The sequence below is a fragment of the Gymnoscopelus microlampas genome (genome assembly GCF_963454915.1).
Source record: "Gymnoscopelus microlampas genome assembly, chromosome: 11".
Classification (NCBI taxonomy): domain Eukaryota; kingdom Metazoa; phylum Chordata; class Actinopteri; order Myctophiformes; family Myctophidae; genus Gymnoscopelus; species Gymnoscopelus microlampas.
In genome coordinates this window covers 11434281-11458931 of record NC_139948.1, presented here as the reverse complement: position 1 = coordinate 11458931, position 24651 = coordinate 11434281, and the positions used below count along the sequence as shown (strand labels likewise).

General features: G+C 40.3%; 2 protein-coding genes across 2 annotated transcripts in view; one reads left to right on the top strand and one right to left on the bottom strand.

Moving 5' to 3' along the window:
• Positions 1-4828: 4828 nt before the first annotated feature.
• Positions 4829-15473, bottom strand: LOC311055768 (uncharacterized protein). Its single transcript, XM_084072034.1, has 4 exons — positions 15312-15473; positions 11328-11452; positions 8827-8956; positions 4829-6359 (listed from the first exon to the last, which is right to left on the bottom strand). The coding sequence occupies exons 2-4, from the start codon at positions 11440-11442 to the stop codon at positions 6128-6130; spliced, it is 477 nt and encodes a 158-aa protein (XP_083928160.1). The 5' UTR covers positions 11443-11452; positions 15312-15473; the 3' UTR covers positions 4829-6127.
• A 5333-nt stretch (positions 15474-20806) lies between these two features.
• ift70 (intraflagellar transport 70) overlaps positions 20807-24651 on the top strand; it is a 30664-nt gene continuing 26819 nt past the window's right edge. Inside the window, exons 1-4 of the mRNA XM_084070599.1 lie at positions 20807-20967; positions 21701-21766; positions 22434-22643; positions 24225-24281. Coding sequence (XP_083926725.1) covers positions 20914-20967; positions 21701-21766; positions 22434-22643; positions 24225-24281 — 387 coding nt within the window. The 5' untranslated portion in view covers positions 20807-20913. The remainder of the gene's footprint in view (positions 20968-21700; positions 21767-22433; positions 22644-24224; positions 24282-24651) is intronic.

Sequence of the window (24651 nt, the reverse complement as noted above, 5' to 3'; positions counted from 1 at the left end):
GGTTATTATTGATCAAAGTGATTATGAAACTTCAGTGAAGGTATATAGTTGAAGAATGCTTTATTCCAGTGGAGCGAGCTAATATAAAATGATTGATTGATTGTGCTGATGAATGTGGATCTGGACAGAAGCAGCGCCGTGCAGGATTTACATTTTAGACGGGTCAAAGTAATTTTGGCTGCACCGTTTGTCTTTTTATGTCATTAAACCACTTTGAAAATAGCTGATGGACAAGCTCACAACTCCTCGTATGTCGTCTCTGTCCGGTGGAAACCTCATTATGTCCAAAACTGATTATTTTCAGGATTAAAATTCTAAAACATCAAAAGTAGCAGATCTACAAACTGCTTTTGTGTGACGCTGTAGTTATGATCAGGTAGGGCGTTAAATTATGAAAAAACACAAAAAGCTAGAATATGGAAATAAGTGGTTTCTTTCTGACAGCAAAGACGTGCTTATGTCATCACGTCATCCCTGTCAAAGTTGGACAATCTGAGCCCTATTGACCTCCATCATAGAAAACATAACATTAATATAAAACAATTATGTAAAAACAAAAAAAAATCAAGGTATTCTTCATTTAAAACCGATAAATAAGAACTTAAGAGTATTCTGATGTTAGTTCCATTGACCCAAGCCGGAACACAATCGATGGCTTGATCATTCAAATAAACATGCTCTCAAAAAGCACGTGGCCCACCCACCGGACCACTTAACACAGAGCACATGTGAAAACACAGTAATGGGGTTCTATGTTATAATAGCCTATATAGTGACAGTTTAGCACAGATCGGTCCAGCAGAGAAATTAGCTCCAGGCAGACAGCCGGCAGACACACACTCTGACAGACAGACAGACCCTCTTAGAGATGGCAAAGCCTCTTTCGGAGCCACGGGGTTGAATATGGTCCCAGGCAGTGGTGGAAAAAGTACTCACATTTTTACTTTTGAAAAAGTATCAATACTGCTAAATTGAAATACTCTGTTACAAGTAAAAGTCCAAATATCCGATCTAAAAGCTCACAATGCGATGCGACGCATTGTGTGCTTGTAGATTGGCTATTTTCAAATGGCCGAAATGTATAGGGCTGAAGTGGTTAATGCATATTTTGTAATAATAATCTAAATCTACAAAGTAACTAGTAGCCTAACTAAAGTTTTCAAAGAATTGTAGTGGGGTAAAAGTACAACATTTGCCTCTGAGATGTAGGACTAGTGGAGTAGAAGTAAAAGTATTGGAAATACTCAAGTAAGGTACAAATACCTCAACATTTTAAGTACAGTACTTGAGTAATTATACTTAGTTACTTTACACCACTGGTCCCATGGGGCTAGGCATACTGACTGTATCTCAGTCCCGCCCAGAGTAATAACACGCATGGCGACGTCCTGCATTACCTGGTGTGATGGCCTTGATTGTTTCTCTGCGTGATATTCTTCCACCTGATGACCTGTGTCAGGATAGAGCACGGTGACAGATTACATGAGCCCTGTCACGCTGTACGTTTCCTTCAGTACCTGTGATATGGTACGAATTGGCTCCGAGCTCACAAACTCAGAGGAGAGGAGATGAGAGGAGAGGAGAGGAGAGGAGAGGAGAGGAGAGGAGAGGACCATGGTAGAACAGAGAGAAATTTGTTTCTGTAATTCTGCCAAATTCTCTTTCTTTCTCTCAGTCTAGCATTTCCCTTCTGACGAGCTGCATCATGTTTTTCAATTGAAAATGTGTTTGATATGAGGGACTGACTGTCAGTTTGCTTTTATCAAATGCACCAAACACAACTTTCTTGAAAGGCAGAGTGATCATTAGGGGGGCACAAGAATGGGTTTGTTTTAAGAATCACAAGTATGCATATATCTAATCTTTCTGAAATCTCCAATGGCTTTATTTTAACCTTCTAGTGATGTGACCTGTGCTTATGCATGTCAGCCTGTATGCATGTGTGTCCCCCTAGAGGAGTTTGTATGTCACTACAACTGCAGAGAGCAAAGGTCCTCCAAGGACAACAGGGCAGGGTGAGGATGCCCTTTTCAAATGGCATTTAACCACTTGAATCCCAGCATCCATATTCTGGGGGGAACATCAGCCAAAAAATAGCTGATCTACAAGCTCACAGCGCGTCGCATTTTGCCGCGCTGTGCGCTTGTAGATCTGCTATTTTTGGTGGGGACAGGAAAAAAGCGGTCCAAGTACAGAGCCAACTCAGGTACAGTTTACCAAAGGGTTTAAGTAGTTAAACAGTAGGTGTAAAGGCCGGTGACGCCGAGGTTAGTTAAACAGTAATGTGGTCAGCTAGAAAAGCCAACAGATGTATGTTGGCTAACAAGTGGTAAAAGACTCCTCTACTGCTGCTATGGGCCAGAGTTTTATTCAAAGATTGTGCTGACCTCTGCAGAGTTACAACCCACCACACCAGCCATTATGTCACATAGACGGGGCGCCCGAACGGTCTGGAATTAGAGGGAGAAGAATAGGCTCTATGCACAGCAGCCATATTGGAAAGAAATTGGGCCTCTTCTTACTTCCTTCACAGGTGTTACCAATGATACTAATGAAGGCTCTGTTCCATTCTGGTCAGGGTGCTGATATAGTGCATGTTGGCTCACTAGAAACACTCCATTTTGGTTCAAAAATGGCACCTCATGGTGGGTGTGTAACTCTGAGAGTGTACAAATGGAACCAAATGGACCCGTAAGGGTCCATTTGGTTCCATTTGTACACTCTCAGAGTTATGGAGGTCCTTGAAAATAACAACCACTATGCCACACTAAATGGAACAGAGCCTTAATTAGTATTAATATTGGTAACACCTGTGAAGGAAGTAAGGAAGGGGCCCAATTCATTCCCAATATGGCTGCTGTGCAGAGCCTATTAGGCTACATGACAGAAAAGGACAGAACCTAACCCTAACCCTACAGCAGTGGTCCTCAAAGTTTTTCATGTCAAGGACTCCCAAATTGATATGTATTTGGCCGTGGGCCTAACCTGACTCCACCAGCTGGAAGTAGCTTCACACATTTGTTTCGCATCCTACAGTATTTGTGAACCTGTGAACCATCTGGCGGAGTCAGGTTACCGCGGACCCCCATCTGAACATGTTTTGTGCCAGGTACCCCCAGAAGAGAAGATTAAAAACATATATATGTTTAAGAGATGTTTTTTACTCAATATTTTCCAAATATTTTCAGTATTTTTCAAAGAAATTCAGAAATATCATTTGTACAAGCTCACAGCGCTGCCGTGCTGTGAGCTTGTATATCTGCTATTTTTGAATAGCCAACGTATAAATGGATAAAATGATTGTGATGCTACATTAACTCATTTTGTTGGGGACCCCCTGGAAACCCCCCAAGGACCCCTGAGGGGGTCTCAGAGAACCAATGCGCTGGCCTGGACGCTGGGTTCCCAATGCAGCTACGCCCTAATATGGAGTGGACCTCAATGTGTCGTCATGGCATCAGGTGTAAACAAATCAGTCAGCTCCATTATGGGTACAAAAGGGGGCATGCCCATATATGGGCATATAATGATGACATCAGGGATCTCCAAATATGGGCATATCTGTCGGATCGGCGGTGCGACGTATAGGTGTGAGGGCCTGAACCTCTAGTATAGTGAAAATAGCCAATAGCCAAGCTCACAATAAATCGTTTTACAACCTGCTGTGAGCTTGTAGTTCTGCTATTTAGGCAATTTTGAAAAAAGGACATTTTAATGTTTTAGAAAAAGAAGTGATGCCAATATCGTGATGCTAGTCTGAAAGTTCAAATTCAAAAACAGCATCTGCAGTGAGAATCCAAAAGCCAGCCAGCACCATCTGCAGCTGTGAATTACTAACACCCACCCAGCTGACACTTCAGATACGCCTTGTCGGATACCAAGTAATGTTCAGTTTAGGGCGTTATGCCCACATCTGAACTGTATCCATTCCCAGTGTTCTGTAATTGATTCTCCAAGAGAGATTACCAAGACCATCTCTAGTTCATTAAATGTCTGTGGCAGAAACTGAGCTTTGTTTTGATTTGAATTCTTCAAGAGCCCGAGGCTGTGTAATAAGTACATTAAGCAATTTATTAATTAGAAAAATGTTCCCAGCAGTATCCCTGAATTCTGGCTTCAGGCCTTGCTATTATATTATATATTTTTTTTTTCTTCATTTTAATTTTCATCACTTCGCTGAGCTGCATTTACTGTAACACTACATGGATTTTCTGTCCTCCTGATAACATTACAGGCAGGACAGATTAGAAACGTTCCCATTTAATGTCAAGACAAATTAGTTAATGTGGGGCATTCTCTATACTGTATGTGCTAGAATGTGTGTAGAATAAATTGACAAGGGTTCCCTGCATCCGTCATTAGGCCTATTATATTCACACTTAATGTACACCACACAGTATCTGTAATCCAAAATCATTACTCTTGAAACCATATTGATTTATTAAAACATTCAGTTACTGTTCTGGTGATGAGTATTGTTGTCTTTCAATAAAATATCCTCAGCTGTCGTCACCACTGGTGTGCCAAATTCTGTCAAAATGTAAGATTGCAATGACCCTGGGCTGACACTGGCTCTCAAAAGCCACTAGGGGGCACCAGGGAGAAAGGGATTTGAAAGTAGAAAATGAGAGGAAAAATAATTCTAAAATATATACAGTATACTTTATGTATATACAAAAAAAAAGTCAGAATAGAACTGTCTGTGACCATCTCATTATTGCAATGTCTTTGTTTTTGTTTTTTTCTCTCGCTGTGAGCTTGGCCTTTACATGGAACCCCTGCGTTAATAATACTATATAGTAGACGAATAACAACAGATAGAGTAAAGTTATGCAACAAGAGCTTTTATTTGGTATCTTAATTCAATGCACCAGGACACCTGAACACCATAGATGACTGTTCACCATGCATGCAGAGGGAATAGGATACCCGTTTCTATATGGCAAGCAGATCTGCCAGAGTATATCATTCTGGTATAGGCACTACGCAGTATAGGCAGGGTTTGATTTGTAAAAAATAAAAATAAAAGATAGGAGGGAGGGCGGGCATTTTCTTAACCACTTAAGCCCTATATACTTCTTTGTACAACAAATAGCAATGATAGATGTGAAGGCCATGTAGTGGCCTAAACGTCTAGTCTTTTTGGACCAAAAAAATGTTCCCAAAATAGGGACACCCGGGTCAATGTGGTTAACATAAAACATTGTTATTAAATTGTTAAATTGTGATTTTATCAAACATAAACATCAAATTTGTATTGTCTAACCAGAAGCAGGGATAAAAAATGAGTGACCAGACAAACCAGAGAATATCAATGGATGGACTCTGCTTCCCCCAAGAAACAAACCCTGCAGATAAACTGTATTATCCAAATCAAGAGTTAACTTCTCATCTATCTATCTAATTTGTGTGCCAGGTACATAAACGGCACAGTGGGGAAAGTATTTACGCACTACTGTACATGCTAACTATTCCATTTGTCCCGGGAAACATAAAGTTCAAAGTGACATAGTGTTGCAGCCCACACACCGAGCTCAGCGAGAAGTAAATAAACATACTGTAGATAATATCACATTAATATAATAGAAGTAGAGAGAGCTTCAAAGTGCCAGCACCGTCAAACAAGATAAGAATGAACTCGAAATATAGATCAGTGGTTCTCAAAGTGGGGTCTGGGAGTATAGGGTTGAGATCCTTTAGGATTTTTACGATTCCGGTTCGTTAAGCAATACCCGCTTAACGATTCGTTAACGGTTCTTATAGAGGCTTCCAAATGGACCCTTACAGGTCTGTAACTCTGAGAGTGTACAAATGGAACCAGATGGACCCTTACAGGTCTGTAACTATGAGGGTGTACAAATGGAACCAAATGGACCCTTACAGGTCTGTAACTCTGAGAGTGTACAAATGGAACCAAATGGACCCTTACGGATCTGTAAATCTGAGAGCGTCCGAATGGAACCCTGTTTGGTTACGTTTGCACGCTCTCAGAGTTATAGCGCTCGGTGGCAACACATAGCAAACTGGGGGGTCCTTGGGATTAGTTAAGTTTGAGAACCACTGGTATAGATGCTAGCGGGGACAGCTGTCATGGGGGGTTACAGGGATGTGGTTGCCGTTGGTCTCTCTATGTCGATGAGACGGGGGCCTTTTTCTTGAACACTTTCCTCCTGGTGGGCCCCGGGGCGGGGGCCGGGGGCGGAGCCGGAGCGGTGTTGGGGGTGTTGGCGCGCTCCGTCTTCACCTCGTCCACGAAGGCCTCGACGGCGACGACCTTTTCGGACAGGTCGCCCAGGTGAGCCTTGAGGGCGTTGAACTCCTTGTAGAGGTCGTCCAGGGCCTCGGACAGCGGCTGGATCCTGATTGGACGAGGCCAAGATGGGGGTGGTTAGATTTATCGGGGCGCAAACAGTTAATCGAACTGATCAATGTAATCGACTGTAATGAAAAAAGATAGTCGATAAATGAACATGATTGATTAATAATCTCTCCCTATTTTGGGGCGAGTCATTATTATAAGTGAAAAGTATAACCACTTAAACCCCAAGATCCATATTCTGAGGGAGAACGTTCGTAGAAAGTAGCAGACAACGCATCGCAGCTTGTAGATCTGCTATTTTCTGCGAAGATATTTAATGTAGAGTGAAAACAGAAAATACACTAGCATAGAGGCCTGAGGGACTCCGTTCAACCATATAGGGTTAAAACATTACAAAAAATATATATAATAATAATGAAATAGCCGATCTACAATCCCTGCTATTTTCATAATTATTGCATGGCAGTGTTGTGCAACAAAGTATAAAATAATACTTAAATGGTCAATCGATTGAAGAAAAAAATCTCACTCTTCTCAATTATTCGATTAATCAAGATAACCAATGGAGGGCGTCCGCTGGCCTAGCGGTCCAGGCGCATACCACATACGCTGGTAATCCAGCTTGACAGCGTGTCGCGAGTTTGACTCCCGATCCCGACGACCTTTGCTGTATGTCTCTCCCCATTTCCTGTCAGCCTACTGTCCTGTCTAAATAAAGGCATAAAAGCCCCAAAAAATATCTTTAAAAAAAAAAGAAAACCAATGGATATAATGATCGCTAAGAGTTGTAGCCCTAGTTGGATTCAGGCTAATCTCAACAGCAGAATCTGTCAGCACCACTGCCTTAAACATGTAGTTGTAGATAGTAGGAATAAACACAGAAGCACCCGGGAGGAAGTGGACTATGAAAGTGGAGGAGCCAAACCGAGTTCCTGTCTCTACACAAAAAATGAGGTGGTGCCCTCAGTAGGCAAAAAAACGGAAAAAACGTTTTTTACTAAATGGGTTCCCAGATTGGATTCAGGCTAGCGTGCAAAGCCACCTTTTTTTACTTGATTGCGTATTGCCGTGTCAGACACCGAAAATAAAAATAAAATCTTCAAGCTTAGGTTGGCTATTTTTGATGCACGACACGATCCGATCTTCCGCCAAGTTTAAATCAGGATTAGTTAATGCTGAGAAGTAAGCTGTGCGGTGCTGCATCTCACTTACTCCCCCTTTAATGTATCCATTTGTACACAGTGTACAAATCCAACCTAGCATTTGTACAGTCTCAGAGTTAAATAAACAAGGATTTTACTGTGTACCAGGAGGAAAAAAATACATAAATATCTCTTGACCAGTAGTCATTATTTAACATGAATATGATGACGGCTAGACCTCCAAACCAAAGTGGTGGGTGGGAAACACTCCATTCCCTCATGTAAAACTTAACCTGGCCTCTCTGGCCTGCCTGTTTTTCACATTGCATAATGACATGTTCTATTTTGATGTCGAAATTGCTTCCTTATGTCTGCGCTGACCACACATTCAGCGTTCTGAAAAGCCTCTGTCTTTATTTTCAGTCTCAAGGAACGCCAGCTTCCTGTGGGAACTCTTTTTTTTCCTCCATTGTTGGTGAAAGAATTTCAGTGAACCTGTTAATTCTAAACGTATAAAAGGACCTGTGTCCTTTCTCCCGAAGGATAGGAGGGAAAATATTGTGCAAGGCCCATTGCTGGACTGGTTTTCTCAGTGGTGGGATGTAATTAAGTACATTTACTCAAGTATTGTACTTAAGTACAATGTTGTACTGTACTACTATTTTTTTTAATACAAGGCATATTGTACTTTTTACTCCGCAACAATTATTTGACAGCTTAAGTTACTAGTTACTTTGCAGATTTAGATTATTAATACAAAACAAACATTTACTTATCCTAAGTTATGATGTATTATTATGTTAAGCTACCCAAGCACATAATCATCCCCACATTTAACCAGCTGCAACATTAAAGTGATGAACACATTAATGCATACTAATGCATACAATCCAGTAACGTGATTGTGAAATGGGCCATTTTGCATAATGAGTACTTTTATGTTTGTTACTGTAAGTATATTTTGACGCAAAAGCTTTTTGTACCTGTGCTCAAGTACAATTTTTAATACAGGACTTTTACTTATACAGTGCACAGGGAAAGTCGACTTCCAAAAACAGCTCAGGTCACTTCAAGTTTATCAAGTGACTTGTAGTTTTAGTTTGAAATGCAGTAAGCCAGGCTTTAACACATGAATCCTAGCATCCCTATTCTGAGGCGAATTTTTCAGAGGCGTCAATGTAGAGGGGGGACAAAGTTGGGGACCAAGATCAACCCCTTGAGGTCAAAGAAGTAGTTGTTTAAGTGGTTAACTTACGTCACGTTAGGTTGTTTTTTCACTGAGCTGGCATAAGCTGATAACTTCACTATAGTCAAACTAGAACTTGTCCTTAATGAACTGTGGACACAAATGAGAGAGTGGAGGACCTGGAGTAGTCAGGCAGAAGGGACTGGTGGTCGTTCTGCAGCAGGTTCTTCATCTGAGTCAGGATGTCAAACCTCCAGTTGTCCAGAACCTCCGTCAGGTTGGCCACGCCCCGCATGTTCACCTTCTCAGCTGGATGGAGGGATGTGTATGGACGAAAGAAAGAAAGACAGAAAGAAAGAAACAAACGTATAGACAGACAGGAAGGGACACAGAAAGTGATTTCTGAGAAAGAGAAACTTCAGGTGCTGATTCCAGTAAATGGAAGCAACAAGTGCCTAGTAATCAATAGTGCCTATAGTCCACTAGGCACTATTTGAATTCTGTCCAAAATGAATAACCATCCATCTGATGGTAAATAAATGATTGATTTGCTATCAGGCTTTAAGAAGAAATATCCTTCATACACATTACTGTAAAGGACAATTAAAAATGTACTGTGGGTTCTTTTTTTTATAACCCTGTGGATGCTCTGCCAAGAATTACAGACTTGTAAACAGTCTATGGAAAATATGAAGTTGAAGTCATGCCAAAAGTCCTCAGTCATGGTACAGTGCCAATGGGATTGCATGATGCTCTGATGAAAAGGCAGTTTTGGCTGATTTGGCTGAGTTATCGTAAATTATTTAACCTTTTTTCTATTTTGGGCATGTCATTACTCTTATCTCCATATTCTAACTTTTTGTGTTTTTTCGTAACGCCCTAGGCCTACTTGATCATACTACAGCGTCACACAAAAGATCAAAAGTAGCAGATCTGCAAGCTCAAAACATGGCACGAAGCAATGCGTTTTGAGCTGCTACTTTTGCTATTTTTGAATTTGAATCCTGAAAAGTAACAGTTTTGGAGATATGAGGTTTCCACTCGACAGAGACAATATAATATATATACTACATACTTGATTAAAAAAATGGCATCTATCAAAAGGTTATTTTTATTCATTTTTATTTTTTGTTAGCTTATAGCCTAAGTCAAATGTTCTCAAATAGAAACTTAACCCATTTTGGGCGGGAACCCCTATTTGTAACTATACCTTTCAGGACGGGAACCCGTTTTGGGGTTCTTGTTGCTATGTACAGTATATAGCAACATACATTTGTTGTAATTTTTGAACACATATTTGAAGTTTTTCAGAAAACTTAGAAGGCGTTTTTAGAATCGGCCTCAGGTCTAAATGGGTTAAATCAAATCTAGGTTTTTCTATTACAGAATATCGGTCAAATCATCGGTAACAGGTGGTCTAGGGTTGGGATCAGCATTGAACCCAAAAATGTGACATGGGTCGGGCTCTAACAGACATGGCAGAACGAAGCTCAGGTCTTCCACTGGTCTGGAATGTTTCACAGTGTATAGGGCCATTTACGCCAACCACTGTAACTATAGAGATAAAATATAACTATATCATTCACCATTGTCTTTGTTGTAGTTGCGGTGTAGACTGTGGACTCTGCCATGCCCTTGAATTTAGAACCATTTTTAAACCTATGTTTGTATAGTTATAGTGCTCGGTGTGAACGGCCCATAACATTTGACAGTAACTGGCTGTTATCATAGCGGTTTCAGAGCGTTGCTCTGTCCGTGTGAAAAGGACATTGTGTGCTGGCTGTTTGCTCACTTTCATCATAGTGGTTCCGACCTATGCCCTGAGCATGACCTTTGACCCAGGGTAGAGCCAGTGGTGGAAAGTATCATTTGCTAAAGTACTATAAGAGCTAACGTTTACTTTACTTGAGTATATACTTTATACTTCTACTTTTTACTACAGTTATTTGAAAACTTTAGTTGCAAGCTACTTTTTTAGATTTAGATTATTCATTTAAAAATCAATTAAGCCCTATGTTATACTGTGTCTATTTGAAAATAGCCGATCTACAAGCTCACAACCTGTTGCATTGTGATGCTTTGTAGATCAGCATTTTTGTTTTTGAAAGATTTTGACACATTTTGAAAACATTTGAAAAAACTTGTGAAATGGGTTTACTTTTACCACATTGTGGTATTGCTACTTTTACTTAAAGGACCACTTTACCGATCTTCATATAAATGGTCCTCACTAATGCTCATTACATAATGTAAGATGTCTACTCACTAACAGTCTCAGAGGAGGGCTGTGGACAGCTCAGAAACCTGCCTACCAGGGACATCATTAGTAAGCAGGTTTGATCATTTCAAACAAGAATTAAAACGTTTTTTAATGTTTTATTAATTCAAGAAACAATGGCTTTTAGAGATTTAATGGCTGTCGTTCCTATTGGCTCGGAATCGCTCTCAAAGCTGTCACTGGTAGGCAGGTTTCTGAACCGTCCACAGCCTACCCATGAGACACAGACTGAGTAGACGGAAATGGTACCATCTTATAATGAGCATTAGTGAGGTCCAATTATATGAAGATAGATAAGATTTTTTTTTTTAAGAAAAAAAGGGTGAAATGATTCTTTAAGTGAAAATGGGTGTGCTTCTTCCACAGGGTAAAACAGACATTAGAAGAAGAGGAGGAGCTCACAGCCATCCCTGAAGTTCCATTCGTCTGTGGCTGGCTTGGATGGGCGTCGCCTCTGGGCCATCACTGTTGCCATGGCGATGACCACTAGGAGCAGCACACTCAGTTTGGGGGCCATTGCTCACACACTGGAACAGAGGGGGATTAGTGGTCAATTAATTCAATCATTTTTCATAATCGAATGTAACAATAAAGCAGGGGTCTTCGACGTTTTTCGGCCCAAGGACCCCTTAGCTGACAGAGAGATGAAGCAGGGATCCTCTCTATATCGTATTAAATTGTGTTTCATATTAAACCTTTTCATAGATTTCATAGATGGATTCATAGACATGTTTGACAGCACTATCATCAGTACAGTATGTTGGATTCATGTTCATGTGTATTTTGAGACGTGTATTTTGAGGTGTCACTGTCTGCTTGGCAAGGAATCAAGAATCAAGTCACTCATACAGGTACAAGCCGTGAAATGTTGGTGTGGCATGTTCCACAAGACTGTACTAACAACAGTAATACAACATACACACACCATAATAATAATAATAATAAGGGTAATAAGGGTAGTAATAATAATAATAATAATAATAATAATAATAATAATAAAGATAATACTGGATTGTATTTTTAAGATAAATAAAATAAAAAATAAGGTATGACACTAACCTTATTTTTTTTTTTTTTTTAGAATCTCTGGTGATGGGGAATCTTCAGAATTAGGAGGGAGGATCATTTAGTTATCAGATTGATAGAATGTGTGGTAAGGTATACGCATCTATACATCAAGTACACTTATCTAATCTAATGTACAATAGAGAAAATTGCTGCAAATGATCTGACAATTTTCTGTAGCCTAATGGTCATTTAATGACCTGCCTGGTGCACATCACATGAATCATGAACCTGAGCCATGAGCCAATGCTTATTATACAAAGAACATTAAAGCGTTCTGTCAAGCCAGCTTGGAGCGTGTCTTTTTTTTTTTTTTTTTGGCAGGAATTTTCCAGGGGCGAACATTTGTAATCCAGTGGTTCTCAAACCTTTGACCCCCATAACTCTGAGAGTGTGCACAATAGAACCAAATGGGTTCCATTTGGTTCCATTGTGTACACGCTCAGAGTTGCAGGTCTGTAAGGGTCCATTTGGAACTATCTCAAGGAACCCTAAGGGTCCCTGGACTCCACTTTGAGAGCCACTGATCTAATCTATTGCCTTGTCACCGGCGAGTATTTTGCATAAAAACGTTGCATATAGTTTATGTCTCATTCATACAGGTTGACGAAAAATCATCCCCAGGGGGGTCCCCAAATGATTTTGGGGGGTCCCCTGGTGATTTGCTTAATGTGCAACATTGTTTTCTCACTCAACAGTAAACACATCAATACAGTATAAGTGTATACAGGGTACCTGCACATTTCTAAAGTCACAAAGGACTTTTAAGACCTTTTTAATACCTAAAAAATGAAATGAAAAGACCATTACTGCGTCAAACATTGGCCAAATTGTCAAATATTACTTAAGAAAGAGGAAGTTAATAAATAAATAGAAGATCTATATTCTCCCAACGGGCGTTGTGAGCATGAAGATCTGCTATTTTCACGTTATTCATCTGTGGAACCGAGTCAAACTAAATGTTATGCCTCAACTCCTACAATTCCAAGTGCTTGTCAGGGTGGGGGGTCCCCAGTTCAAATATGATTCTTTTGGGGGGTCAAGGCCTGAAAAGCGGTTGAGAACCACTGAACTAGAGTGTAAGTGGGTTAAGAAGACAGATTTGTACTTTGTCTGTGACTCATGTCATCGTATGATGGACTACTGTATATACACTGCAGACACCTTGCTGTTCAGTCCATGCGCAAGAGGGTGGAACAGGAAAATGCCTGCAAGGCGTGAACTCTCCGTGCCTGCGACCGGGTTTGGAACGCACCCAAGCGTCATGCAGCGAGTGTTGTGATAGCAGAGCTGGTGTGATGGAGTCAGCTGGAACACGGAGGGGAGAGAGAGCTGCACGGGCATGTCGAGCTGAATGCATCAACCTCAATGACTTCACCTCCATAAGACTCCCAACACGCACCCTCACTGCTATGTTTTCATCATATTTTCATCGACACCTTAGTTCTTAAGGAAGGCCACCCGACAAGCCCTTTTGGTTTTGTTTTTTTGGCCTTTCTGGCACTTCATGTTTTGATTCTGAGTTTTGTTTCTTTCCGTTTAAATGTATTGTTCTATCTTTTTCCATTTTGTTTCATCATTGTTATAAATTTATGTGCAAATAAACTAAACTAAACTGCTACATTACCCACAGAACACGTGCACGCATGCATGCATGCATGCATGCACGCACGCACGCACGCACGCACGCACAAGCACAAGCACACGCACGCACAAGCACACACAAGCACAAGCACATGCACACACAAGCACATGCACACACACACTTACTCAGTCACTCAGACACACATTTACTCAGCCAATCAGCACACGCACACACATTTACTCAATCAGACGCACACACACACACACACACACACACACACACACACGCACACACACACGCACGCACGCGCACACACACACACACACACACACACACACACTTACAAAGACACAGCCACAAACAGACCAAAATTAGTCTGTACAAGATCTCTCTCTCTCTCCGACTTTCACCCTCTCCCCATCTCTCCTCCCTCTCTCTCTCTCTCTCTCTCTCTCTCTCTCTCTCTCTCTCTCTCTCCCCCCCCTCTCTCTCTCTCTCTCTCGCCCCCCCCCCCCCCCCCCCCCCTCACTCCCTCTCTGTATAGGCTTGTGGCTGCAGGCCTCATCAGAATGCCTGGTGATTTTCCTTAACGCTATATGCCGACATCTCATCAACTCTCTCACAGCTCAGTCTGGCAACCATGAAATAAAAATGACCCCCGGGTCAAAGAAGACCTTATGCTGAAAAGAATGACAGAATCCCCCTGAGCCACAGACAGAATAGTTCAGTGGCAGATGCCTTTACTCAATTTCATGCTTGGCATTAATGAGGAATGCCACTCAAGAAATGCTCGCTCGATTTAGCCCATTCAATCCGGGAACGCATCCGTGTCATTGTAAGATTTCTTTGGCTATTCAAAAATAGCAGATCTACAAGCTCATAGTTACAAATGTTCGCTTGAAAATATATATGTTCAAAGATTTGCACAAATTTTCACGATTTTTCAAAAGAAATGCAGATCTACAAGCTCACAGTGCCGCGCGGTGAGCTTGTAGATCTGCTATTTTTGAATAGCCAAATAAATCTAAAAATGATACAGTCAGATGCTTTCCCGGTCTAAATGGGTTAACTCTTGATAAAGTATAAACTAAAATCCTTACTGTAATGTTAATTTAACAGAGAGAGTTTAATAGAGGGAAATATTTGTACCCTGAGTTACAAAGGATACATTAACACAGATGATTTGACTGCGTATAATGCTTTATATCTTAAGCTGAAATATAGCCGTGTCTCATGCATTTAGACAATGAGTACATACAGTACATATTGGGATTGTGACTATTTACTACCAAATTAATGTCCTGAAATGCTTGTTTTGTTAGGTTTTTCAACTTTTTCCATTTAGTTTTATTTTTGCATTAGTCATCAAACATACAGTAATGAGTGAGAGCCACGTTCTCAGTGCAACAGCAAGAATTTAGCAAAAATATTTATTTATTTATTTTATGGACTTCTTTTTTTTTCAAGTTCAAAAGTTGAGACACATTTAGATTTAATTCAACGAGCTGATCTGATCTACTTCCAATTTTGGAAACGGCTTCTTCAATTATAAAATGCAATCTTTACCCCAAGCGTCACACTTTGGAAAAAAAGCAATTTTCAAGAGTTCCTTTTAAGTTTTTTTGAAACATCACTGAACTCAAATGAAAACATGGCTCTCCTCCCTTTCCTGTAATAGTTATATAACAAAAAATAGTTTCATATTAGAAGTAAAATCACTTTTTTTTTGCACCTACCTGTTCAGTAATGTTGTAAAACGGTGGTTCAGTTGTTCCTCTATACTGCAGAGCTTCACAACACCTCCTCGGAAAGATAGGACAGGATGCAAAGAGTGCCGAAAAGATTCAAAGTAGCCTACACTCATACACACACCCTCCTTGCATAAAGCCAAGCTTGCAAGCACATGCATAAACAAAGCGCTCACAGTCTCACCGTCTCCTCTCTCTCACGCACGCACGCACGCACACGCACAGTGGTGGGAAAAGTACTCAAATGTTTGACTTGGATAAAAGTATCGATACTGCAATGTAGAGGTACTCTGTTACAAGTAAAAGTCTGGAATTCAAAATGTTACTTGAGTAAAAGTACACAAGTATTGGTATCAAAATGTACATACCAAAAGTAAAAGTACAAAAATGTTTGAAAATAGCAGATCTACAAGCTCTCAACGCGTCGCAATGCGACGCGTTGTGAGCTTGTAGATCGGCTATTTTCAAATAGCCTATGTATAAATAGGGCTGAAGTGGTTAATGTATGTTTCAGAATGTTATAATTTATATCTGCAAAGTAACTAGTAACTAAAGTTTTCAAATAATTGTAGTGCAGTAAAAGTACAATATTTGCCTCTGTAGGGTTATGTAGTAGTGGAGTAGAAGTCAAAGTATTGGAAATTGGAGTAAAGTAAAGTACAAATACCCCAAAATTACACTATAAGTACAGTACTTGAGCACACACTTAGTTACTTTCCACCACTGCACACACACACACACACACACACACACACACACACACACACACACACACACACACACACGTACGCACACGCACACAGTAGCCAGAACCCGCTGGACCTGCAGTATAAGGACTGGAGGTTTGCGTCTAACCTAAACCATATTGGCCCACAAGAAGCCAGTAATGATGGGGGCCAAGGTGCTGTGGGTGCGTGTGTATGTCTGTCTGTCTTGTTGCTTTCCGTGGCCCTTGGATGAAGTCACATGTTGGAGCCCACAAAAATGAATGAGATCATTGGTTCGCTTACCAGCCCCTGGCCGTGTGCTGTGAACAGCATGAACCACATTAAAAAGAAGAGTGATGCTGTTACGAGTTTATCTGTTTGTTTTCCTTCTGGTTTTAATATAAAACAGATATCATTTGAACCAACGAATCGGTCTCTCGTTTGATTTAGACTTGATTTTTTTTTTTACATGAGGGATACTTCTTTTAACCACCTGGCGTCCCTATATCTTGGTCATATCATTTTAGGTGAATATGTTGACCAGTAGTGTAAAGTAACTAAGTACATGTACTCAAGTACGTACACTTTTGAGGAATTTATACTTTACTGGAGTATTTCCCATTTTCAATACTAATATTGCACTTTTACTCCACTACAATTATTTGACAGCTTTAGTTACTAGTTACTTTTGCAAAACATACATTAACTACTACAGCCCTATATTTATGTTTCGGCCATTTGAAAATAGCCGATATTCAAGCTGAGCTTGTAGATCTGCTATTTTCAAAAGATTTGTATATATTATGAACTTGTCAAATGGGACATTCTGCACAATGAGTACTTTTACTTTTGGTACTTTAAGTATATTTTAATGCCAATACTTTTGTACTTTTACTCAAGTAAATTTGTATTACCGGACTTTTACTTGTAACAGAGTATTTCTACACTGCAGTATTGATACTTTTACTTAAGTAAAAGATGCGAGTACTTTTTCCACCACTGATGTTGACAAATAATGACAAATCTTCACAAATGTTCCAAAAATAATGAACCCCACTTGCCTATCCAGGCCAGGGCATGTCAGTCCTAATAGGTGAACATTTTGCAAAGACAGTTGATGTAGAGGAGGAGAAAAAAAAGGAGGGGACAAAGTATATAGAGCACTGGGGGACCCCGGTCAACGAAGTATACAGGGCTGAAGTGGTTAACACACACATGGGCAACATACGGCCCGGGGGCCGGACACAGCCCTTTGACCATAATCAGTCCTCAAAGCAAAACAAAATGACCCCCCAATAATCTACATCTTAAGAAGAGGCCCAATTTCTGTGCATAGAGCCTATTGCCCAATGTGTGGCCCTTCATTCACTTTATCGAAGGCACCAACTCACCATGGCCCCCTGGGGGAAAAAATCCACCCCTCGGTTAACAGGTCATAGTTGAGGAGGGTAAATGTATATGTGCTACTATTGTTACTGTTACTACTTGCACTGTATCTCTTTCTGTCTCTCCTCTGTCTCTCCCTCTCTCTCTCTCTCTCTCTCTCTCTCTCTCTCTCTCTCTCTCTCCTCTTTCCCCCGACACGGTCGAGGCAGAAGGCCGCCACCCTAGAGCCTAGGGTCTGCCTGACGTCTCTTCCAGTTAAGAGGGAGTTTTTCGTTGCCACTGTCGCAAAAATTGCTTGTTCAGGGTGGGATTATTGTCGGGTCTCTTCTCTACATGTAAAGTGTCTTGAGACAACTTGTTGTGATTTGACACTATAATAAAATGGAATTGAATTGAATTGAATTAAACAGGGTAACGTCTGGGGTCCTGCTCCACAGACTGGGAAGTGGAGCTCACACAAACCTGCAGGAATCATTACCGGGGCAGACAGGCATGTCCTGAAACTCTACCGCCTTAATGTCATCACATCACAATGTTACACACCACCAGACAATGCACCAGGCCAGCAGGCTGGTGTGTTTCTACACCTTTATGGGTTTTACTGTGCCATTTAAAGCTGCACTATGTAACTGTCCTTTTCTACCCTGGATTTGAACCTTCAGCGCAAGTGCTGATTTTTTTTTTTAACCACTGAGCTAATAGGGCATAGCAGTGGCGGCCATTTTCTGGTTCCACTTCAAAATAGTCAGTGCATTTTTCCCCATTGACATTTCCAAAAATATTTATATCAATTCATTTAAGCCTAGAATCAAGCCATCCAGGGTCCTGGTGAATCATGACCATAAAACATTTTTTTTCTGTGATTTTATATTTAATTATATGATCGTGTCAAAGGTCATGTCCCACCTAGGCACAGGATCTAAATGTCTCAATAGAAGAGCAGGGAGACCAAAATTGCCTAAAGCAGGGGTCTTCAACAGGGGGTCCGGGACCCGTAAGGGCCCCCAAATCTTTGTGTATTTTTTACATTAACCACTTGAACCCTAGCATCCCTTTTCTGAGGATAACTTTAGCCAAAAATAGCAGATCTACAAGGCCACAACGCCTCGCACTGAGAGGCGTTGTGAGCTTGTAGCTCGGCTATTTTTGGCAAAAAGGATTGGTGTAGAGGGGGAAAAAAAGATGAAGTTTAAAAAAAGTTTAATCTGAAACAAAATGTTATACAATATAGAGGGGGTCCCTGCTTCATCTTTCTCTCAGCTAGGGGGTCCTTGGGCTGAAAACCCCTGGCCTAAAGGGTGGGTCGATGGTGGACGGTGGACGTCACAAACGTAACATGCAGACGTGCGAGGCGCACCGTTGCTCCGATCCGCACCAAACTCGGCACCAACACTGGTCAGGGGCCTGTCATCAGAATAGCCACACCAGGGGCCCCATGTGGCCCCACCAGGGACCAAGTTAGGGGCCCCCGGGGCCACAGGCGCACCGTTGCTCAGATCCTCACCAAACTTGGCACAAACACTGTTCAGGGGTCTGCCATGACAATAGTCACACCAAAAAAACTGAATTGGATATGGGGCATTACAGCAGTTTGTAACACTTCAAATGGCCATAACTTGGTGACCATTGCTCTGATCAATATAGGGCTGAATTTGAAGGATGCATAGTGGCCTGAAAATCTAGTAAATTACATTGTATTAGCATGCTCTATCATACAGATTGGACAAAATTACATTTTATTCACTAAAATAATTACATAATACAGCTTTAGGGTATAAAGTCCTGCTTCCAACTTTGATGCTGTGGACAAGTATTTGTGAACTGTCAAGAGCTACAATTGTGATGGCACCGTGTAGAAGGGTTTAATAGCTATGAATATGATGCGTCTGATTTATATTCAAGTCATCTCCTCCCTCTTCCACTCCACTCCACTCCTCTCCTGGACTTGAACAGAAACCACACGTGCATTAAAAAATAAAAACTCCGTCTGGACAATATTGTGAAATATGCAGAGATGAAAGCATCACAGATTGCCCCAGGCTTCACTTAAGAGGAGGGAAATGCATGTCAATCATTTCACTTCACAGGTTCAGAGAAACATCAAACGCAACTCTGAGGTGCAGCCCTCACTCCCACAGTACTTACTGCACTGTGTCTCTACTATGCATGCTTGAGTGTGTGTGTGTGTGTGTGTGTGTGTGTGTGTGTGTGTGTGTGTGTGTGCGTGCGTGTGTGCGTGTGTGTGTGCGTGCGTGCGTGCGTGCGTGTCAAAACGGCCTCAATGTTTCTGAGTATATTTCATCTGTTGGACTTTATTATACAGTTCAATAAAAATATAGATAGATAGATAAATAGATAGATAGATATTGTAGATAGATAGACAGACAGACAGACAGACAGACAGACAGACAGACAGACAGACAGACAGACAGACAGACAGACAGACAGACAGACAGACAGTAGCTGAGAAAGAAAGAAAGAAAGAAAGAAAAAAAGAAAGAAAGAAAGAAAGAAAGAAAGAAAGAATGAGACTATACTGTATAATATTGATCAATGGTGATTCAAATTATTTCAGTCCAATATTTAGAGATCAGTTGTGCAACTTACAGTTGTTGTTTTTTATCAATGTTTATGGAATAATGGATTCAATTCAATCGGCTAGATTCGGTCTACATTATAGACTACATTTAGAATATTGGTCTTTAGCCTACATAAACCAGACATTGAATAATATCCGACTATGGCGCACTGGGAAGGGAAGAAAGAAAGCAGTGGTGGAAAGTAACTAAGTACATTTACTCAGGTACTGTACTTAAGTAGAATTTTTTTTTTTACTTATTGGAGAATTGGAGTACGTTTTTCTACTCCACTACATCTCAGAGGCAAACATTGTAAAACATTTGAAAACAGCAGATCTACAAGCCACACATAGCGTCGCGATGCGACACATTTTGAGATTGTAGATCTGCTATTTTCAAAAGATTTTTATACATTTTATACATTTGAAAATTTGAAATGGGAACATTCTGCATAATGAGTAATTTCTACTTTTGTAGAAATCTAAGTACATTTAGATTACCAGACTTTTACATGATTTTTACTTTATTTCTACATTGCAGTATTGATACTTTTACTTGAGTAAAACATTTGAGTACTTTTTCCACCACTGAAAGAAAAGAAAAGAAAAGAAAAGAAAAGAAAAGAAAAGAAAAGAAAAGAAAAGAGACGAAAACAAGGGAGACAGGACAGGATGCAGGGTAATTCATTCATTGGTTGTTGTACCTGTCAGTCACAACAACGCTGCGGTGTTCGTTCCGGTCTGGGCGGGGCTGCCCGTTGCTACGGCAACACTTCCTGTGCGTCGTCCAGTCTCCACTGCTGACAGACACGAGCTAACATGCTAACATGCTAGCTGTGTTTACTACATGTTGGACAATAATAACGTTTACATTTACACAACAACACTTCAGAGTATCATTCACTAACGATCCAGAGCCATGGCGTCAGCCGTTATAAAGGATGGAGAGTATACAGCCACCATCTACAGAATGGTGATGTTTATTTCACTTGTTATCGTTAGCATGTTAGCATTCACTCACTGCAGCACTGTACGGCTAAAATGAAGGGTTACGGTCCTATACTCCAATTTACTTTAAAAGTATCAATACTGCAATGTAGAAATACTCTGACTGTTACAAATACAAGTCCGGAATTCAACATTTACTTGAGTAAAAGTACGAAAGAACAAAATGTACTTAAAGTACCAAAAGTAGAAAGTGCTCATTATGCAGAATGTCCCATTTCACATAATGTTCACATAAAGTTCATAATGTCTACAAATCTTTTGAAAATAGTAGATCTACAAGCTCACAATGTGAGCTTGTAGATCTGCTATTTTCAGTATTGGTATCAAAATGTACTTAAAGTACCAAAAATAGACGGTACTCATTATGCAGAATGTCCAATTTCACAAGTTTTCAAATGTATAAAATGTGTTAAAATCTTTTGAAAATTGCAGATCTACAAGCTCACAATCGACGCACACGCACTGTGAGCTTGTAGATCTGCTATTTTCAAATGGCCGAAATCGGGCTGATATGATACTGGTTAATGTATGTTTTGTAATCAAAATCTACAAAGTACAAATGGAACCATATGTTGGTTCCATTTGTACACTCTCAGAGTTACAGCCTGTAACTCTGAGAACTCTGTCCATTTGGTTCTATTTGTATACTTTCAGAGTGAAATGAACATGGAGGATTTGACTGTGTTTTCTCTTTTCAGATTAAAGATGGTCAGTACGGCGATGCAATTAACATTCTAAGCAATGAATTGCAGAAGCACATGAAAGTAAGTAGGAGATAAGATGGGTTATGTATTTTCTATTGGCTCGCAAGCGCTTTTGTCTGTCACTAGATATCGATGGAGCTAAGGTTAGCCATGTGCCATGTGAGTGATCATTGGTCACCATGGCTACCTGACTTGTTTTGGCTTTGCATTAGTTTAGTTTGTGTACCATACTGTTTAAGTAAGTTGGTCAGAGAGGCTTATTGTCGGTATCAGCCAAGAACGCGGGAGTCTATCCCCGTTAGAATGCGATAGATGGATTTCTGAGGTGGAGCGCCACACCTATACCATCATTGTCCATTGTCCCTGGAACAAAATATCTTGGGATGGGGGTTCGCGGCCAAATACATATAATTTTGGGGGTCCTTGACATGAAAAGGTTTTGTTCCAGGGACCCCCAGAAGCAAAGATTTGAGTTAAAATGTAGTTTAAAAAAAAATATATTCAACGATTTGCACAAATTTTCCTGAAAAAAAAAAATATAGCAGATATACAAGCTCATAGCGCGGCACTCGGTGCCGCGCTATGAGCTTGTATATCTGCTATTTTTTAATAGCCCAAAGTATAATAAAATAACGGTTATAGGCTATAGCTAAAAAAATCTTAAAATGACACAGACGGTAAGCGTTCCCGTATTTTAACACTGTATATCACGCCTCGTTCCCTCCAGTCCAGGGCGGCCCTCTCTCTCCTGGGCTACTGCTACTACCACGTCCAGGACTTCACCAGCGCGGCCGAGTGCTACGAGCAGCTCACCCAGCTGCACCCGGAGGTGGAGGAGTACCGCATGTACTACGCCCAGTCCCTGTACAAGGCCTGCGCTTACCCCGAGGCCACGAAGGCCACCTTCCTGCTCGACAGCCCCAGCACGCACACCAAGGTCCGCCGCACGTCACGTCACGCACCGTACCGTGTACTCGCCCCCACACGCACGGACACGCGCACACACAGACGCACACGCGCATACATACAGGCAGTGGTGGAAAGTACCTCTTTTTTTTATGATCCAAACTTTATTTGAGTTTTTTACTTGTAGCAGAACAGATAATAAAACATACACAAATAAACATGTAAGAAAATGTATGTTCAAAGAAAATCTGTAGGAAAATGTACACACACACACACACACACACAAAAACACCCACAAACAACAATAGTATACAAATATACATGTACATTATGTGTGAGAGTACAAAATATAAAAAGAGGGGAAAAAAGATAAAGGATTGCCAAGATAAAAAAAAACAACAACATAGTTTTCACAACCAATAATGCAGCATCATCTACCGTACAATATGTATTGTAAAAAATAACAGTGAACGATCAAAGGGGCATTACCTGACCATAGACAATATCAAGGGCCTACAATATGACTAAGGTACACATTAGTAACTAAGCACGTTTACTCAAGTACTGTACTGAAGTACAATGTTGAGGTGCTTTCACTTCACTGGAGTATTTCCGATTTTCGGTGCTTTTGCTTCTACTCCACTACATCTCAGAGGAAAATGCTGTGCTTTTACTCCACTACAATTATTTGAAAACTTTAGTTACGAGTTACTCTGTGTCTTTTGATTACCGATATTATTACAAAACATGCATTTAACCACTTTAGCCTTATATATACTTTGGCTATTTGAAAATAGCCGATCTACAAGCTCACAACACGTTGTGAGCTTGTAGATCTGCAATTTTCAAAAGATATGTATACATATTGAGCTTGTGAAACAGTTACAGGACATTCTGCATAATGAGTACTGTCTACTTTTGGTACTTTAGTACATTTTGATACCACTACTTTTTTACTTTTACTCAACTCAATTTTGAATTCCGGACTTTTACTTGTAGCGGCGTATTTCTACATTGCAGTGTTGGTACTTTTACTTAAGTAAAACATGTGAGTACTTTTTCCCCCACTGCATACAGTGCATGCCTGCGCTCTACTTTGTAAAATCCTCATTGTCGTGATTTACTGGAACTCTGAGAGTTTGACTTGCATTTGCATATTGCTGGAGCATTATTGTGCTCAGTTCTCTCTTTCACAACCATGCACGTGCATGTGCACACACACACACACACACACACACACACACACACACACACACACACACACACACAGTCATTCATTGTGATGGCATTTCAAATCAAGTCTCTTTCGGGTGGAAACCTCATAATCCTTTGTCCAAAACTATGGGAACCTCATATGTCCAAAAGTAGCAGATCGACAAGCTCAAAACAAGCCGCATTTCGAGCTTGTAGATCTGCTACTTTTGATGTAGTATGATCAAGTACAAAAAAACACAGTTAAAATATGGAGATAAGAGGTTTCTGCCCGTCAGCAACGAAATGCTTTATTTGTCCTCAGTCAGACACGACGTTGACTTGAATGTTCAGGTTGGATGGAAGCAGCGTTCAGTCCACTGTGTTCACTTCCTGTTCTTCCTCTTTCTGTCCCACACAGATGATTAAGTTGCAAGCAGCGATCCAGTACGGGGAAGAGGAGTACTCTGGAGCCAAGGTAACTACTTCATCTCTAGTATTCATTAGGCATTGCAACAGTTAATCCAACACATCGACTTAATCAATTCTAAGAAATATTTTTGATAATATAATATTTGTGAAATTATTGAAATATATATATATATATATATATATATATATATATATATATATATATATATATATATATATATATATATATATATATATATATATATATATATATATATATATATATAATTATTATTTTAAAATTGTATTTAAAAATATTATTATAAAAATGTCAACAATATCAGATCTACAGTCTCACAGCGTATCACGTTGCAAGTACAAAATATGGCTTAGTCGATAAAAGTAAGAATTTCTTTGCATTGATCCGTTGAATAGTT

What these genes read in the sequence shown, in the direction of transcription:
- LOC311055768 (XM_084072034.1), bottom strand. Translation starts at nt 11,442, where the DNA reads ATGGCCCCCAAACTGAGTGTGCTGCTCCTAGTGGTCATCGCCATGGCA. An exon ending in ATGGAACTTCAGGGATGGCT is followed by an intron (nt 8,957 to 11,327) that starts GTGAGCTCCTCC and finishes CCCTCCATCCAG; the next exon opens with CTGAGAAGGTGAACATGCGG. An exon ending in CTTCTGCCTGACTACTCCAG is followed by an intron (nt 6,360 to 8,826) that starts GTCCTCCACTCT and finishes TCGTCCAATCAG; the next exon opens with GATCCAGCCGCTGTCCGAGG.